The sequence below is a fragment of the Drosophila biarmipes genome, chromosome 2R (assembly GCF_025231255.1).
Source record: "Drosophila biarmipes strain raj3 chromosome 2R, RU_DBia_V1.1, whole genome shotgun sequence".
NCBI lineage: Eukaryota > Metazoa > Arthropoda > Insecta > Diptera > Drosophilidae > Drosophila > Drosophila biarmipes.
This window is the reverse complement of record NC_066615.1, coordinates 2688840-2706924: the sequence shown is the minus strand read 5'-3', so window position 1 is coordinate 2706924 and position 18085 is coordinate 2688840. Positions and strand designations below refer to the sequence as shown.

The window sequence follows — 18085 nt, the reverse complement described above, 5'->3', positions numbered from 1 at the left end:
ACCGTATATATTCAGTTAACGATTTAGTTGTTCTTCTTGACCCTAAACTTAAATTTGACTGCCACATTATGTCCACTGTTAACAAAGCCATGAGTGTTCTTGGATTTATTAAGCGTTGGTCAAAAGAATTTGATGACCCTTATACGACCAAATTATTATTTACCTCCCTTGTCCGTCCTATTTTGGAATATTGTTCGTTGGTTTGGAGTCCACAATATCAAGTGCACATCGACCGTATTGAATCGGTACAAAAAAAATTTCTGTTATTTGACCTGCATAGTCTGAACTGGGATCAAAGCGTAAGGCTACCTTCCTACGAGAGTAGATTACAATTGCTTAATTTACCTACACTAGTAAATCGTAGAAAAATGCTTGGTACTATTTTTATACAAAATCTTATAAGAGGTGACATTGATTCTGCAGATCTGTTAAACCGCCTAACATTCAACGTTCCTGTTAGACTAACACAAAATTATTATCCTCTTAATTTGCCACGATGTACATCAAATTGTTGTCTGCACGAGCTCTTTCGCGTTCTATGTAATAACTATAAAAAACTTTATCATTTAATTTGCATTTCAACATCTATCCCGGTATTAAAAACTAATATTTTAACTCATTTGCTTAATTCTTAGTCTCTATTTGTCTTATGTATCTTCCTCGCGAACTCTCATTTTTTGCCCAAATTCATAAAAGGGCCCCGCGCGTAACAAGCACATGCTTGGTGTCGTAGGGCCACTTGTTTGTACTGTTCGAAGTGCATCAACGTCCATATATATAGATCATACCTGAAAAAATTGAAATAGTGATTAGCACACTTTTAAATGAATTTAGCCTACCCTGCAAATTGGCCAACTTCTCGGTAGACATAACAATGGGAAGCATATGCTCAGAACTGCACGGAGTTGTTAAATTTGGATCGGCGATCGGGCCTAGATAGCGTTTGCGCATCTTGAGGTAGAGCAGACATTCAGATCCCCCCCTTAGAGCCCTTAAAGTCGGTATCCTTTCCGCCGGCGTAATTATCGTAAAGATCGATATAACTCTCGTTTGCGAACACCTGGCGTGTAAGGTGAAAATGGGTGTGGCTGAAGCAGAGGTTCGACTGTGGTGGGCGAATCCTACAATAAAAAATATAAAAATAAACAAAATAAACAAAATCTAAACCAAGTTTTTTATTCGCTTGATAGGTTTAAACCCTACATGACAGTAACAATAAAAAAGGGGAAAACTCTTCATCTACTATTTGTTAGTAGAACTACAATATGGTAATAGGTTTTTTGTATTTTGTTGTTGTAAGAGTAACTATTTCATTGTCTACTGAATGTTTTGCGCTAACCTGATTATGCATCACGGACCGTATAAAGTTCTCGCTTATTAAGTGGATGTTGCAATCGCGCAGGTCGACCATGATGCGCTCCATATTAAGGTTCTTTTCACGCAGCTCCCGTACCTGTGCGTCCAGCTCGCGCTTGTCATCCTCATACAGTTGGACGGTAAGCTCCCATTCAGTTTTGATTGAGCGCACGTCAAACCATTGCCTTTGGCCGAGTAACCGCTGCTCGAGGACCCGTTCCAAAAGTTGGGTCAGTTTGGAAAGGACATAGATGCAAGCGAATATCCACAGGAAGCCCGTTTTTCCGTCGTATCTTTGCAGCGTGTGGTTTTCTACTTCCGCTAACGTGAGGTTTTCCATCCTTGGAATTCTCGTGTTTATGTTTAGTTAGCTTGTTGTGATAATGGTGGGATGATGTATGAATTTTGAAATTTGAGGTCTCTCCATGAATTTATTCGGCAAGCCTGCTCAAATGTAAACATTTTTAATTTCCTTACGCCAACGTCGATCAGCAGCTTTTTAAAACTTTGATAAATCACAAAGCTTAATGTATAGCAATGCTGCCAGCAGTCATCTTTAAAAACACGACAGTCTAACAAAAAATAAAGAGCAATAATGTTTTTGTACGCTTCTTACTTTTAGACTATAAGGGTTTGCTTGTCGGAAAGTATCTAATAGGTTACGTTTGCGATCTTATATAGTATTTATACTCATGAATAGGACCACTTGCACAGTGGGAGAAGTCATGCCCGTCTGACTGTCTGTCCGTATGAACGCCGAGGTCTTGGAAACGTTACAGTCTAGAGATTTGGGAATGCAGATTTTACAGATTTTTGCGCAGCACAAATGGAAGGGTGTGCCAATAACTCTAAACGCTGTCTGGCGTCGACAATTTGTAAGATTTTATTTCAGTGTTAACTGAATTTTATATTATGGATAAATACCTTTATAAATTGCTCAGAATCGTAGACCCAAATTTTTGGAATCAATTTAATCCTAAAAAAGGGTAAAATTATACTACTTGATAAATTATTTAGCCCCAAATATTGTCATTTTGACAACCAACATTGTTACTTCGATATCAATAAATGTTTTTTCAATTGTGTGAGTGTCGAACTGGGCATTGGAATTTAACACCTGTAGGGACCGTTGTGAGATAAAACATTTGGTAAGGAGTCTGTATCTAATGCGAATGGTCCCGGTTTAATTACGCGTCAATGTAGAGTACGCTCTTTGCATTACCGTTCTCTTATCTTACCTGCAGTCCAATCACATGGAAAAGAACGAGAGAAGATCGTGTACGCAGTCCTGAAAAGCATTAGAAGGCAAGTTTGTTATTTAAAAGCTGACGAACAGGTATCTAACAGTCGACACACTCGATTTAGGCGATGTCTCTTTTCTTTATCATGCAGCACATCGCATTTTTGTGACAAGAATCTTTTTTTGTAAAAAACTTTCGGGCTCAATTTCAATATTTTCCTATTTTGTACATTCAATAGGGTCACGTTTACACCTTATAGGACCATATTGACGATGATTTTTGTATAATGATTTCAGTCAGAAGTTTGCAACGCAGTTAAGCAGACGTTTCCGACCCAATAAAGTATAAATATTCTTGATCAGCGGCACTAAACGAGTCGATCTAAAATTTATACGTTATTTTATTAAAACGAAAACCATTTTTTTTTATCAGTGCTGGGCCTTAGTAGTCGAGTCGATCTAGATTAATGGTTTATAAACGAAAGACTAGGCCTACTTTCTGTAATTCGTAAATCATTAGAAAATACGTTTACTAAATTAATTCGCCAGGGCATTGCTTTTTTACCAACTTACTCTTTCAAAGCTTATAATTTTAGCGTTATTTTCATTGTATTGCGTTTGTGCGCCTGTCTGGGGTTTCCCACTTTGTTGACTTAATTAAGTAAAACTCGGCGCTAAGCGAGAGGCCAAAATGAGTAAGCACCGCAGCAATTGCGTTGTGACTCGTCCAATGAACTTTCGATGGGTGATAAAAGACCTATATGTGCATGTGTATATGCATTTCATTGGTCGATAGTGCTATAGCGACATGTGAATTCCCAAATTAGTTGCTGGGGACAAATCTGGATTTTAAGAAAAATTAAGTTCATTGCTCAAGCATTGGAAAAACTGATGTTGCAAAGCTAATATCAAAAAATCAATCGTAAGCCATGTATAAATATATATTCTTAAAGATGGAAAAAATTAATTAAATTTGAATTTCAGATGGAAATAATGAAACTTATAACTCAGTATTAGTTTGTATTTAACAACAAAATGATCTACTTCAGACAACCCTTTTCAAAAAAATTAAGATCGAAGACAATGAATTAACAATGAAATGCTCAAGAATATATATACTTTAACCTGTTACATTCACTAAGAATCAAGTATTTTTGGTGTAAAATCTTCACGAAGCATGGAAAATACAGAACCCCAGAACAAGGATCACCTTGCGATCACAAAATATAAAATATACTGAAATAAAATTAATATTTTAGGTTTACTTACGACTTACCGCTTACTAGCTTACCACTGTGTAACTTTCAGAATAAAGAGTTGGAAATTATCACTGTGGACGGCAGTATACGTAGTAGCGAAGCGCCCAAGAGCGCGTGCGAATACAACTACTATATATAACCGCAGAATTGAAAATCTGCTATGATGGTCATATCCTAACGAGTAACACCAATCGAAAGGTATTTCGAAAACTAAGAAGATTGCATACCAAGACTTTAGAAATATGAATTTGTTTTGAGAAAAAGCGGTGAAAGTATAAAAGTGAAAATTTAGAAAATTGGATATGCTGGATACGGTGGGGATAAATTATTTTTATTCTTACCTCATTTGTTAAAATCCGATGATCCGTTCAAAAGTAATTCCAAAAACAAGATTTTCTTCTTTTTCCCAAAATGAAAATAATTGTCCCTTTGTTTGTGGGTTTGTAAGATAAGTAAAAAGCAAGAAAAGATTATTTGATTTGCTAAATACTCTTTCTATATACCAATTTTCTAGATGTAATAGATTTTGAGTTATGACAAAAAGTTATCTTTATACCCTTGCAGAGGAAGGAAACTTTTCCGACGCCATAAAGAATAAATTTTTGATCAGCGTCACTAGGCGAGTCGATCTAGCCATCGTCTGTCCGTCTGTCTGTCCGTTTCTAAGCAAACTAGTCTCTCAGTTTTGAAGCTATCGGGCTGAAACTTTCCCAAAGTCTTCTTTCTATTACAGGTAGAATATAAGTCGGAACCAGCCGGATCGGACAACTATAACCTACTATAGGAATTATCGTGTTTTTCAACATATAACCTTCTAAGCTTGGAAATAAAATTTTTAATTAATCCTGAAGTTCGAATTAAATTTTATAAAAATCGGACGACTATACTATGTGATATCTGGCATAGTAAAGATCCGAAAATTAGTGGTAAAATTGGATGACTATATCATATAACTGCCATTGGAACAAACTGAAAATTAGTGGTAAAATAATATTAAACAAGAAAGGAAGTTAACTTCGGCAAGCCGAAGTTTGTATACCCTTGCAGTTATAAAAAATAATCAACTTTAGTAACACCATGTGAAATTTTTAAGGATTCTTGCTGACTTCAGTGATATTAAAAAAAATAATTATTTCATTTCCTTATTTTAGACCATTTTTTTGACATCTATCTTTTACAGTAGTCCGATTTTTATTAAATTAAATACTCCCAATATTATATGACAATATGTATATTATTTTACCAACAATTTTCCGATCGTTCCTATGACAGCTATATGATATAGTCGTCCGATTTTGATAAAATTTAATTTGAAATTCACAACTAATTGAATTTGTTTTTAGTTAAAAGGGGAGCATTTATACATTTTTCAACAATTAAAAATTAATTAAAAGGGAAGTATTTATAAGTTTTTTATCGACTAAAACTTTTTAAAAATAAATTATTAAAATCCCGAAAAGTGTTATGTATTGCTATTAGATATTATTACAGAAAATTGCGATCCCATTTTATAATAGATAATAAAGAAAAGGAAGGAAACTATCTTCAGCCAGCCAAAGTTTCTATACCATTGCAGGTCGTGCCCGTGCGATCGCGCACTATCAACGTACAAAAGTTTTGATATCGCCTTTTGTGCTTGTTTATCCGACTAAATTACAACACTTTCTAAATTGTTTTTATTCGGCACGCTTCAATAACATATTTCTTTATTGCGAGAACCTAAAGTATTTGGCTGAAGCGGGCAGATTGAGAACATTTTACAAAATATTTTTATTTAGTCGAATAAACAAACATTATTCGTGTATAATCACTTTACTAACGAATTGTTTGACATGTATACAAATTCTGCGGGAGTAAAACAGCAGACTTCGCACTTCATTAAATACGTTTAATTAGAAAATAATTTCCACAAGTTTGCCTAAGATCGAAGGATACAATGCAACGCGGACGGAAATATAGCAAGTGCGTGGCTATTTCTGTAACCAGAACCGTTTCATCGGCCAACGTTGTCATCCGTTTAACAATGCATTATTGCCTAACGCCCGGAAAGACTTCTGTAGAGCGTGTTGCACTTACACCACCCTATAGCATCAACAGCTAAGCCAGAAAGAAGACTAAAAAGAGCTGGAACGTGCGGCGGCAACAAGTGTTTAGTTCTCTCAGCCCATCTGAATGCTGATGAGATTTTGTTCTGGCCGTACTTCGTTTATTGTTAATGATAACTGACGAAACCAGGATACGCTTGGCTTGGATGCTGCCCTCATGCTTCGCATTTAATACAGAGGACTAGCTGACTGTTGGCATTACGAGAGACTGCGCGATTTATGCATAATTTCGGATTGTTAAAAAAAAATGAAGCGCGTCCTTGAAAGAAGAATAAACTATTTTAAAGCCCAAAATCATGCCAAAATGTGGTTGATTCAAGAACATATTTCAATAAACAGCACAAATAATTAATAAATTTAGAAAAAATTTCAAATGTGTGTGTATCTTGAAATGAGCAAGTCTTTTTTTGTATACCCTTGCAGAGGGCATAATGATTTCAGTTAGAAGTTTGCAACCCAGTGAAGGAGACGTTTCCGAACCCATAAAGTATAATGATTTCAGTCAGAAGTTTGCAACGCAGTGAAGGAGACGTTTCCGATCCCATAAAGTATATATATTCTAGATCAGCGTCACTAGCCGAGTCGATTTATCCATGTCCGTCCGTTTCTACGCAAACTAGTCTCTCAGTTTTATAGCTATCGGGCTGAAACTTTCCTAAAAGTCTTCTTTCTATTGCAGGTACTATATAAGTCGGAACCAGCCGGATCGGAAAAGTATATCTTATAGCTCCCATAGGAACTATAGGAACTAAATTAGTCGGAAAATATGATAAAATTAAATCTTTGGTGCATTTTAGCACATAACCTTTTAAGCTTGGAAATAACATTTTTTAGTTAGTTCTGAATTTGGAAAAAAAAATTTATCAAAATCGGAAGACTATATCACAAAGGAACGATCGGAAAATTGGTGGGAAAATAATATGAAACACATTAAGCTTAGAAATAAACATTTTTCGTTAGTTCTGAATTTTGAATTTAATTTTATCAAAATCGGACGACTATATCATATAGCTGTCACATGAACGATTGAAAAATTGGTGGGAAAAACTATGAAACAAATTATAGTTTTGGGTTTTTTTGACATATCTTAGAATATTGGCAATATAATTTTTTATATTTTAAAGAATTTCGAATTCAATTTAATAAAAATCGGACTACTCTAACTTATAGATGTCAAAAAATGGTCTCAAAATAGGAATGAAATAATTTTTTTTAATACCACCGAAGTCGACAAAAATCTTTAAAAATTTCACATGGTGTTAAAAAAGTTGACATGAAACAAGTCATTACTTTTAGTTTTTTTTAGTTTTAAGTGTTTTTTAATGGAGTTTTGAATTAATGAATCGCCTTATTAAATGTCCAAAAACTACCTAACATAACTGCATTTAAATCTTTTTCATATTCCGTATAGTTGGCAAGTTACACGCGTTTGAATTTCAAGCTTATCTCTGCACGAAATAAGCTGTGAGATATTGTATATTCGTGATCAGCATCACTAGACGAATCGATCTAGCCATGTTCGTCTGTCTAATAGTCATTTTATAAAATTATATCTTTGGTGTTTTTTGACAAACTCGTATAACATCCTACGCTTGGAAATAACATTTTTATCTAGTTTTGAATTGAATTATCTTAAATTGAATTTTATGAAAAACGGACGACTATATCATATAGCTGTCATAGGAAGGATCGGAAGGAATTGGTGTTTCTTTTACATTTTATCTTATATATATTGGAAATAGCATTTTTTATACCTATAAGAATTTCGAATTAAATTTAATCAATCGGATGACTTAAATATATTGCTGTCAAAGAAACGGTGAGAGAAATAATAAAATAATTTTTTTAATTTCCTTTTAGCGTTTTACTTAATTTTTTCAGATTTTCAAAAAAGGATTACTCTATTCGAAACAGGATCTTATCCTACAAAATGGAAATCTTTTTTACAAATTGTGGTTTTTGGATACGAAAGTGTCTAACCACAAAAAACTGAACCATTTAAAAAAAAATTTTTTTTCATAATTTGTGGCACTGAAATATTACTTTTCAGAAATTGTCAAAGTCGGGCTGCTGTATTTGTAGCGCAGTGGAGCTTAGCGTTTATGGAATAGGCGTGGCACTAGACCGAAACAAACAGGCACTACTAATATCTAAATACAATATTTTAACACTTCGGCTTTGACATTAAAAAACTCTTTAGTCGATTGCCTCGACTACCAGATACCCCTTATTTAGATATCCAACTTTAAAATAAATACATTTTATCTACTTTACATTTTACTTTTCACTTTTACCTATGAGCTCTTCAGAGCCTCGCGTCTCTCGTGTAAGACTTTTCTCCAATCTTTTTTATCGTTTATGTAAGTGGTTATCAAAACTATCTCCACAATTATTTTCACATCTAGTCAACCAATAAAAAATCTTTTATCATGTGGTTTTTATTTTATTCCTGTCAAAATAAAACTCATCCAAATTAGAAGCTATAAAACAAAACCTAATTGGTAATAAAGTAATATGCATTTTTATACCCTTGCAGAGGGTATAATGATTTCAGTCAGAAGTTTGCAACGCAGTGAAGGAGTAAAGTATATATATTCTTGATTAGCGTCACTAGACGAGTCGATCTAGCCATGTCCGCCTGTCCGTCCGTCTGGTCGTCTGTCCGTCCGTTTCTACGCAAACTAGTCTCTCAGTTTTTAAGCTATCGGGCTAAAACATTCCCAAAAGTCTTCTTTCTATTGCAAGTAGTATATAAGTCAGAATACAATTTTTTATATTTTAAACAATTTCGAATTAAATTAAATAAAAATGTGACTACTCTAAGATTTAGATGTCAAAAAAAGGGTCTAAAAAAAGGAGTGAAATCATTTTTCTTAATATCACTGAAGTCAGCAACAATCCTTAAAAGTATCACATGGTGTTACTAAAGTTGATTATTTCTTAAACCTGCAAGGGAATACACTAACTACGGCTTGCCGTTTAAAGTTCCGTTTAAAAAGTTTCATTTTGACATTTCTCGATTGTTTGATTTTCCAACTGTGCTTAAGTACGGGATTTTATGGCATTTGAGCTTAGCATCTGCAGGAAATGTTGTGCGATAGACAAGTTGGTAAGAATCATAAAAATAATAAGCAAAATTATTTTTGAAAAATTTTGCAGGTACTAATATTTTTGTTTGGAGTAACTTTTTAAATTTTCCAAGACATATTGACATATTGCAGCATTTCAACGGCATTTAAATTACCTTTCCATTGATGCCAAAAGTTTTCAGGAAGTATGTTTAAATTATGAGACAATTTAACTTTTATTTCGTCAAAATTCTTATGCCCACCAGTATACTTATACGACCAGCATACGGGAAAGAAGAATTGGTAAGAAAATGAACTTTTCGAAATCAAAATCTTTTCAAAAACTAGAGCCCGTTAAAACGAAAACAAAACTTTTTTTTGAAACGTAAACCGCAAAAGTAAAATGAAAGAATGAGCACCTGTATATGTATTGTTATAGCAAATCGTAGATATACTTTATAATATTTTTTTGCAAAGTAAGGGTGGGCACCGCAAGCTAAAGCACGATTTTCAACTTGGCCCACTGTGCCTGGACACGACCTTCTCATCACCCAGTTGGAGTAGTTCCGTTTACATAGCTACGTACTATGTATACAGCAGTACATGCGCTCCGACCGGACAACTATAGCCTTCCTACAGTCCACCAACTACTCCCATCACCCATTCATAGATGGTATTACCGATAAGCACCACCAGCACTTGAATATTTGCACACAGTCGCGCGGTGTCTTGTGTTCCTTTTTAGCCCAAGAGTAGACTCAGCCCACTTTTAATGTCGTCGGTTGCCCAACTCCCGCCAGCCCGAGTCACCTACTCGCTGCTGGCTGTCCCCTATCCTTGTCTCGCGGCTTGACTACCTCAACTGCAAAACGTCGCCGCGTCACAAACGACATTAAAACTGACTTTGCCTCTTACCTTCGCCCGCCATCCCTCCCCTTGTGGCAACCGATTCAAAGTCAAAATCATACCAAAAGGCAAACCGAACCGATCCGATCCGATCCGAAGCAAACCAAGCCATGCCAAGCAAGGCAAACCAGACTGGCAAAGAAAATCCCACAAATAAACCTGTGCACGGTGAAAAACATCCAGTTCGAAGCTAAACAACGAAACTTATTATTGTTGAATGCTGCTGGACTACGATTTACATAGAACTGCCAAGTTTTGTTTGTTGATATACCCATTATTGGTAACCAAATTCACATTTTTTGAACGTTCGTTAAGGGTTTTCAGCTCGCTGACCGGTTTTTTGTTGATTGATTGCGTCTGAAAGTATTTTTCTCTGTACCTCTATGTCGGCGTTTATGCATCTAAAAAGTTCAGCCTTGTGGTGGGGAGGCGGGGTGTTGTCGAGCAGATTGGTGCAGCCTGTCTATGGGCAAGAAATCAAAAACACCCAGGCACCGACAACAACAATCATCGACAGCGTTGTCGGTCTCTCGTTCAGTGGATTTGTGTGTCTTCGCATAAATTTTGCAGCTTGTGCGACAGGCATGTAGACAAGTTTTTCTCCTTTGTTGTTTCTGTTTCTAGCCAGCTATCTCGCTCGCCAATTGCGCACAGATAACCACGCACACATACACACAGCCCAGATACATTATGTATCTGTGCGCTGCAACAACTGTTGGTTTTGCCTTAAATAGTGATATCCCATGGGATTAGAATGAACTAGCTCCGACAAGGGCTGACTAATTGGGATTGGATGTATGAAAGGATCTTACAGTTGGACTCTGTATAAAATTTTGTTCTCCCTAGTGATCAAAGGAAAAACACAACTCAAAGTAGGACCCTAGTATATATATATCATGTAAATATTAGCTTATTATTATTGACTTGAACTTTAATTCAACGAAAATGTTTCATTCAGTTAAGGCAGTAGTCTGTTCCTTGCGACCCTTGCATATCATTTGGCTCTGCTTTCTTTCTATTTCTTCTATTTGCCGGCGAACTACCCCAACAAACGGCATTCACAAGATATCCGTCGGCTCTTCCATCACCCCCGCAGCTAGACAAACTCTCTGCCGCACACAATCAGATACTCCGATACATACATACATACACATATGCACAGCGAAACACAGATACACGTTGCACTCATACTTTAAATAATTGCTCCAGTGTACTACTGAACTGAGAGCCGTTTGGCAGTCTGGCAAGAAGGGAGGGGGTGGACGAGAGCGAAGGAAAGAATTGGAGGGGTGGCGAAGAAGAATCTGGGAGGAAAGCGAAAGAGCAGAAAAGGCATCGTAGACGCAGTAATAGGTGGCAGCTGTGTTTGTATGGTGGCTCCCGCGCCCAAACAAATAGAGAGACCCGCGGAGAGAGACCCCTTCTGCAGCTCCCGAGCCCCACACCTTCAACCATGTCGTTTCCACTACTCAGCTGTCATTGTTGATATTTTGTGTTTTCATCTTGAACTTTTGTGGTTCAATGTGTCTAGCCAACCCCAAACAGAGCGAAATTCACCACACCACCACCCTCACCTTCACCACCCCCACAAACCCATACCCCTGCACTATTTCCCTAGCATTTTGCCGGTTCTTCTATGCGTATGCGTAGAGAGCGAGAGAGACTCTAGCTCTCTTTCGGGGTTTCCTCTCTCGCTCTGTCCAGTGCAATTCTCAATTGCATTCTACACTTGAACTTGCCCAGCGTCGACTCAACGCACACAGGCACCTATGTACAATAACACGTACCGATGGGACGGTGGAGACAGAGGGCAGGTGGGGAGGGAAGAGGCAAACAATTATTTGCAGCGATGTGTGCGTATCTGTATCTGAGTATCTCGGTTCGCTTGGCGCTTACTTTTTAACCACATTGTATTCGAACTGTGCAATTTTCGAGTATACGCCGCCCAACAGGCGGGGGTATAACGTGTGTACGTACTCCTATATACTTTTGTACCTCATGCTTGGTTTGCATTAGATTGATCTCCGTTGGTGATCTTTTCTTTTTCATTAATTACGTCTTAGCAGTGTCAATATTCTCGTTCTTGTCTGTGTCTATTTTTTATACCCGGCTTCGGTTGGATTTTAACTGCAATGACCATTTGCAATGACCATTTGTTAAGACCATCAAAAAACTTTGTAAGGTTTTCTGACACACCTGGGTCTATTACCCATTCTTCTGATGCGAGACTGTCTTTCTTTTCTCTTCATCTCTTTAGATCTACAAGGATCAACAACTGGTCAGGTTCAAGGTACTTTTTGTTCAGTGTACATAACATTAAATAAAAAAGTATGATAATTTTCCAAACATGAAACAGCAAATACTACTATATAACACGTTGAAAGCTGAAACTTTCTTGAAAATGGCACTTGGGGTACTCCAAAAATGTTAAACAAACAGTCGGCGAGGAACTCTAAGAATAGATTTTCAAATAGATTTATTTCTTTATTAGGTTATTTGCTATAAGATTTATCCTTTTTCCTTGATCGAGAAACTTTCTTATTGCAATTTTCCCATCTAATATTAGTGGTTTGCATGCAGAATGTTTTCCGGTTGGACATTTTTCCAATTCATATTAAAGCCCTTTTGTCCCACTGTGCGAGTACATTTCGAATGTACGTGTGAATTTGCACTTGTGCACCCGAAAGTAGTGACGAACAAAAATCAACGAAAGAAAAAACAGTAAATAAGAGTACAAAATCGAAAATAAAGGCATGGCGAAAGGAAAGCGATGATGGCACTCACACACTCGAGCAATGTGGCTGGTCACGCATACACGTTTGCACACAACTCACAGATATAAATACTCACGGACACAGACATGTGGCGGAGAGAGAACAAAGAGTATCTGAGGATTGCATCGGTATTTTCATTCAAGCCGCTCGCTCAGAGTACCCGTGCCTTTATGAGTGAGTGCTGCCTTCGCTTCACATTCATCTTTAGCGCCTATTACGCTTTTGACTCTCGCTCTTTCGCGGCTTGCCCTCTTCCCGCTCGCTAATATACGTGCGGTGCGAGTGAGAGTGTGTGGTGAGTTCGTTCGCGACTCAGCGACGCCGACGACTTGGAGGTGGTTTGCCACTGGGAGAGTTTACGTTTAACATTCTGTTCGTTTCGCCCATTGATTTAGTATTTTTTTGGACTTTGTTGTTAACGGTTTGCTTTCTCGCACGCTCGACGTTCGATCGCGTTCGCCCAAATACAAGATAGAAAACACACTTCAAAACATAATACCTGCCTACGGTTTCCCCAAAACACCAAATGTTTTAAAACAAAATACCAAGATGGTGCAACCAAATAAATTTGAAGTTCAAATTTCCTATGTACTTCTATCTATGAAAAATTATTAAATAAGTAACTAATAATACCAGCTCTCCCCATCACCAACAAAAACAAAAAGTGCAATTCATCGGCAGATATAAAATAACGTGCAAATGCATTGTATCTGAAGCTAATAGAATAGGAAAATACATATATATTGAAGAGGGGGAGAATAGTTCTTTAAATAACGCAAAAAAAGAGCATATATTCATATTTGTATAGATATTATATAGCTTCTGCATAGTGCAAAACGCGGATGAACGAATTCGACGAGACCGAAATGTAAACAGGAGAGATTCCCTAACAATCCAACGGTGAAAGCAAGAACAAACAAAAGCAGAACTCGAAACCAAACATCAACAATCGGCGCATAGACATTTAGACATTAGTCTAGTCGTCGTCTGTGGAGTGTAGTACACATTGTCCGCATCCCAATATTATTCGAAAAATAGTGCGCGAGTGAGAATAATAGTGAAAAGATATTTACCAAAATCAAAAAATAGTGCTTTGCCAACAGGAATATCTTCCATTGAAGAACACAGTGACTCCATGGATACTTGTGGATTAGTAGCAGAACTAGCGCACTATTTTGATGCATATGGTGAGTTCTGGGAACCTAAATCCATTAGAACCCACTTACTCGTTTTTCATAACAACATTTTGTGGTCAACTGCTAGGAATAGATGTGAAATGGGCAACAAGTTCTCAAAACAGAAAATTCGTTCGCCCCTAATGTGTTTGTTTTGGATCACTTGTCACCTCGTTTGAGAAAAGTCAATTCCAGTGGAAATGAAAACTACATTACCTATGTAGATGTACAGAGCATAGCAAGGAAGATACATTTAGAAGATTGAATCATTTGTTGTCCCACATGTTCGGCCCGTCCGATTGGAAAGACATTAATGTTGAGATGAAAAGTGACGGACGGCTAATTAAAGGGTGAAAAAGGATGAACATTTCGACTGCGTTAACATTAATAAATATGACTCTTTCGGGGCACTATAGTTCGATTTTTGTAGGGGAATCTATAAGGGTCTGGGCAAGCACTTGGCGTTGTAGTTGGCATGGATATCCGTGGATTTACTCTTATATTGGTATTCAAGTGAGCATTGATTGAGCTGAAGCAGTCGAATTACTCTGGTGTACGCAAATATTTTGTTGATGAGGTTTAATTTAGTATAAAACAGATTTGATTCGTTGAGTGGCGGACTTTTATTCAAGAACAACTTTATTGAATTTGAGCTGGGGTAAATTTAAAAACCTCTTCGACTCGCCAACTTGATTTATTTCTCATTTAAGCAGTGAGTGGAAGACCTATTCGTTAGTTCTGAATTTTAAATTAAATTTTATCAAAATCGGACAATTTATAATATAGCTGCCATAGAAACGATCAAAATTAGTCGGCAAATACGGAAAATTATATCTTTGGTGTTTTTTAACATAATATCATATAGCCTCCATAGAAACACGACCTTCTTAGCTTGGAAATAACATTTTTTAATTATTTCTGAATTTTGAACTAAATTTTATCAAAATCGGACGACTATATCATATAGCTGTCATATAATAATATAATATTGGGAATATAATTTTTTATATTTTTAAGAATTTCGTATTCAATTAAATAAAAATGTGACTACTCTAAGATTTAGATGTCAAAAATAGATTTAGATGTCAAAAATAATTTTTTTTAATATCACTGAAGTCAGCAACAATCCTTAAAAATATCACATGGTGTTACTAAAGTTGATTATTTCTCATAACTGCAAGGGTATACAAACTACGGCTTGGCGAAGCTAGGTTCTTTTCTTTCCAATATCGGTAATTTAGTTTTCCTTAACTTTTATTTAAGCTTCAAAAAGAAATTACTCTAGCTTGTGAAACATTAAAATTGTATTATTTCCTAGTCTTTTCATTTTATTTTTTCGCAATTATTATTCGTAGTGTTTATTAATTTGTAACTCTTATACATAACTGCAAGGGTATACAAACTTCGGCTTGCCGTAGTTAACTTCCTTTCTTGTTTTCTTTGTAGAATGCTCTAATTCCTACAAATTGATAATTGACGATATATTCTTGTTAGTGTTACCATTCGGAAATACATTCGAAATCACATTTATAACAAAGCAACATTTGTGAATATTGCGATAGTTTTGAATTCTCTTTGGTATTCCCAACGCGATTTAGTCCTAAAATAAGTAAGTCTTCTAATGTGTTTGGGGTTTACTAATTTTAGGCGCCTAATGGGGCATAAGGTTACTTCGTGGCATCAGCTCTAGAAAAGTGCCCAGCCCCCCGTCGCTGCCGACACCCTGCCACCCGTTGGCCTTTGTTTCCTGGGCGGGAGTGGTTAAAGTTTCTACTTCTTGGATCTTATTTTTGTTCTTCCTTTGCTCGCCCCTTTTTCTCCGCCTTTTGCACATTAAATTATTCGCTATTTCTCCTTTGCTACACTTTCTGGACACTAAGCCAACGACACAAAAAGTTACTTGTTACTTATGGCGTCGACGTCGTCATCGTCTTCGCCGCTGTTGATTGTGCTTTATGGTACATTAAAGTTGGCAAAATGGCAAGTTTTAATGCGATTTTATGCAAATGTATGGACACATGTATGTCTACACGGGATCTAGTGTTTCGCGAGCCATGTCGACTACCACGTTGAGCTTTCCACGATCCCAATGTGTTTTGTTTGGGTGCTCGCTGCACTCTCTGTTCGAGGTTCTGGGCAAAAGAGGCAAGTATATATCAGTATATGACAGTCGGAAGTTTTTTGGCAAGTGCTGCATGAGAACCAACACTTTAGAGCCATGTCAAAAAATTAGTTTTACAACGAAAATAATTTTTGGAAATCCCAGCTTAGCTTTGCTAGGATTGAAAACGCACAAACTCAAATGGCCCTGGAAAACGTGTCCATCTTATTTCATATTACTAACAACCATAACCCACCCCAATTACTCTGCTCCCGGCACGTCATAACTTTTCAAAGTGTAACATGCAACCACATAACTTCCATTCAACAAGGTTCAATGTAGTGTCGGCCGGTGCGCCGATGGGTCATGATACAGCGCACTACCCCCATTTTCGCAACCCCGATAGTTTTCTTCGGGAATGGGGACGACAAACAGGTGCCTTTATATATGCTCCTGTTGCATTTGCATGACTATTTTTATCGGCAGGCTTTTTCTGGGTGCTTTCCATGTCCGCTCGATTCTGGGACCAAATGTCTGTATATGTGCATACTCACGTACCAGGCACTTCAGCATGGAAAGAGTTGATTTCTCCCCACCGCTCTTGTGGACTTTCACAGGCCAGCAAAAAAAAGATGGCAACACTTTCGCAAACAACTGTCGATGACGAAGATTTTCCACGACTTCTCACAATTTGTTCAGCAGATGCTTCGCGAAGATATAGTTGTAATAGGTACATACGTAGATGCTTCGCGAAGATATAGTTGTAATGGTACATACGTAAATAAAAATATTGGAAAACCTGACTTTTTCCGCATAATATATACTACTAATGAGTAATGTCAAAAAATGCCATAAAATGCCGTTTTGTGTTTCGTAACCGATTTCTCAAAAATAGCTCTGCTAAGGTCCGCAGAGAGGTGAGAAGAGGAGTTTTTGAGTGCATTCTTAAGTCAGCTTCGATCTTTTCTGATGGCATTTGTTTGTCACAGTGCCTGGCTCAATGTGTCTTCTTCGTTGCCGAAAAGGTCAGGCAATCAGTCAGATCCAAAAATGCAAATGTTATTATCGATTATAAATGCAAATCGCAGACGTAGACGGCGCGGAGCTGAAAGATGGAAACGCCGCTTAACCGGAAAAGGAAATGATAGAAGCGCATTTTTTGAGCCGGGCCAATCAACCTGAACCAGTTGTCCTAAACTGAGAACCAACTGTGACGCGTCGCTCGGGGTTTTTCCTCTTGCCTGCTAATATTTATTTTATATTTGTTGATAGTTTGCCGACGCTTCAAGGCTGGTTAGCTGGAATGTGTTTATAAAGTGCCCACGGCTCTGAATTTTATTCAGTCTTTCAATTATTAATTTGCCAGATTATTAACTGAACTTCGTGCCCTGAAACATATGTTCGGTTGAAGTGCTCTGAAGAGCCGAAAACGGGCCATTGCCAAATGCTATAAATCTTTTTCGGGTCATAGCGTTAAAAAGTTTCTATCGCTTTTTGGCTTTCGTGCTAATTGATTTTGTGTGCAAAGGCTTTGTCTATGGAACCGAATAGAACATCTTAATTGTTTTAAGGGACTCTGAGAGGTCCGGCAGCTCTAGCTGGGAATCAGAACAGCTGAATACGAAGAGGATCTTTGAAAAAACATGGCTCCATGTTACATATGAATTATGGCTAATGCGTTAATTAAAGTCGCAACGTTTTAAAAAGTAACCGCCTCCAACAAGTATTTTCGCTTCGCTGATTCACTTGCACCGACTGAAGAGCGCTCCACCGGCTTTTTGGCCTTTGTCTTCAGCCAAATATTGGATATGTGTCAATTGAGTGGCATAATTTTTAATTTTTAAGCAAATCAGCAAAATTCAAGGGAAGACCACCAACAAAATAAAGCCAGCCAACTATTTTCGTGGAAAACAAAGCTCGACCTGTTTTGCTTTGAATGGTGTTGTTTGGTAGTGGGAGAAAGATAGGTGCGGATACGGAGGGAATCAACCGTTTAACCGTTTCTTGAGAAGCGCACGAGTTTACATATGCGCAATAATTATGTATACTTAGATTGATTTTAGTCTCTCATCAGTCTGACATATGAGCACAGGCCTCTAAC

General features: G+C 37.2%; 2 protein-coding genes across 4 annotated transcripts in view; one reads left to right on the top strand and one right to left on the bottom strand.

The window, feature by feature from the left end:
* LOC108029515 (ecdysone receptor) overlaps positions 1-18085 on the top strand; it is an 88414-nt gene that overhangs the window by 31063 nt on the left and 39266 nt on the right. The window contains exon 1 of one of the 3 annotated variants that reach the window (XM_017101812.3): positions 13087-13895. The exons of 1 other annotated variant lie outside the window; for it this stretch is intronic. Coding sequence is in view for 1 of the 2 variants with exons in the window: in XM_017101814.3 (XP_016957303.1) it covers positions 13844-13895 (52 nt within the window). In the remaining variant the exon portion in view is untranslated. Of the gene's footprint in view, positions 1-13086; positions 13896-18085 lie in introns of those variants that run through there. One more of the 3 variants, XM_017101814.3, reaches the window with a different exon arrangement.
* On the bottom strand, positions 333-2377 carry LOC108029517 (uncharacterized). Its single transcript, XM_050887947.1, is given in 5 exon segments — positions 333-788; positions 840-984; positions 986-1123; positions 1340-2215; positions 2281-2377. Coding segments are annotated over 4 exon segments (666 nt in total). The 5' UTR covers positions 1697-2215; positions 2281-2377; the 3' UTR covers positions 333-762.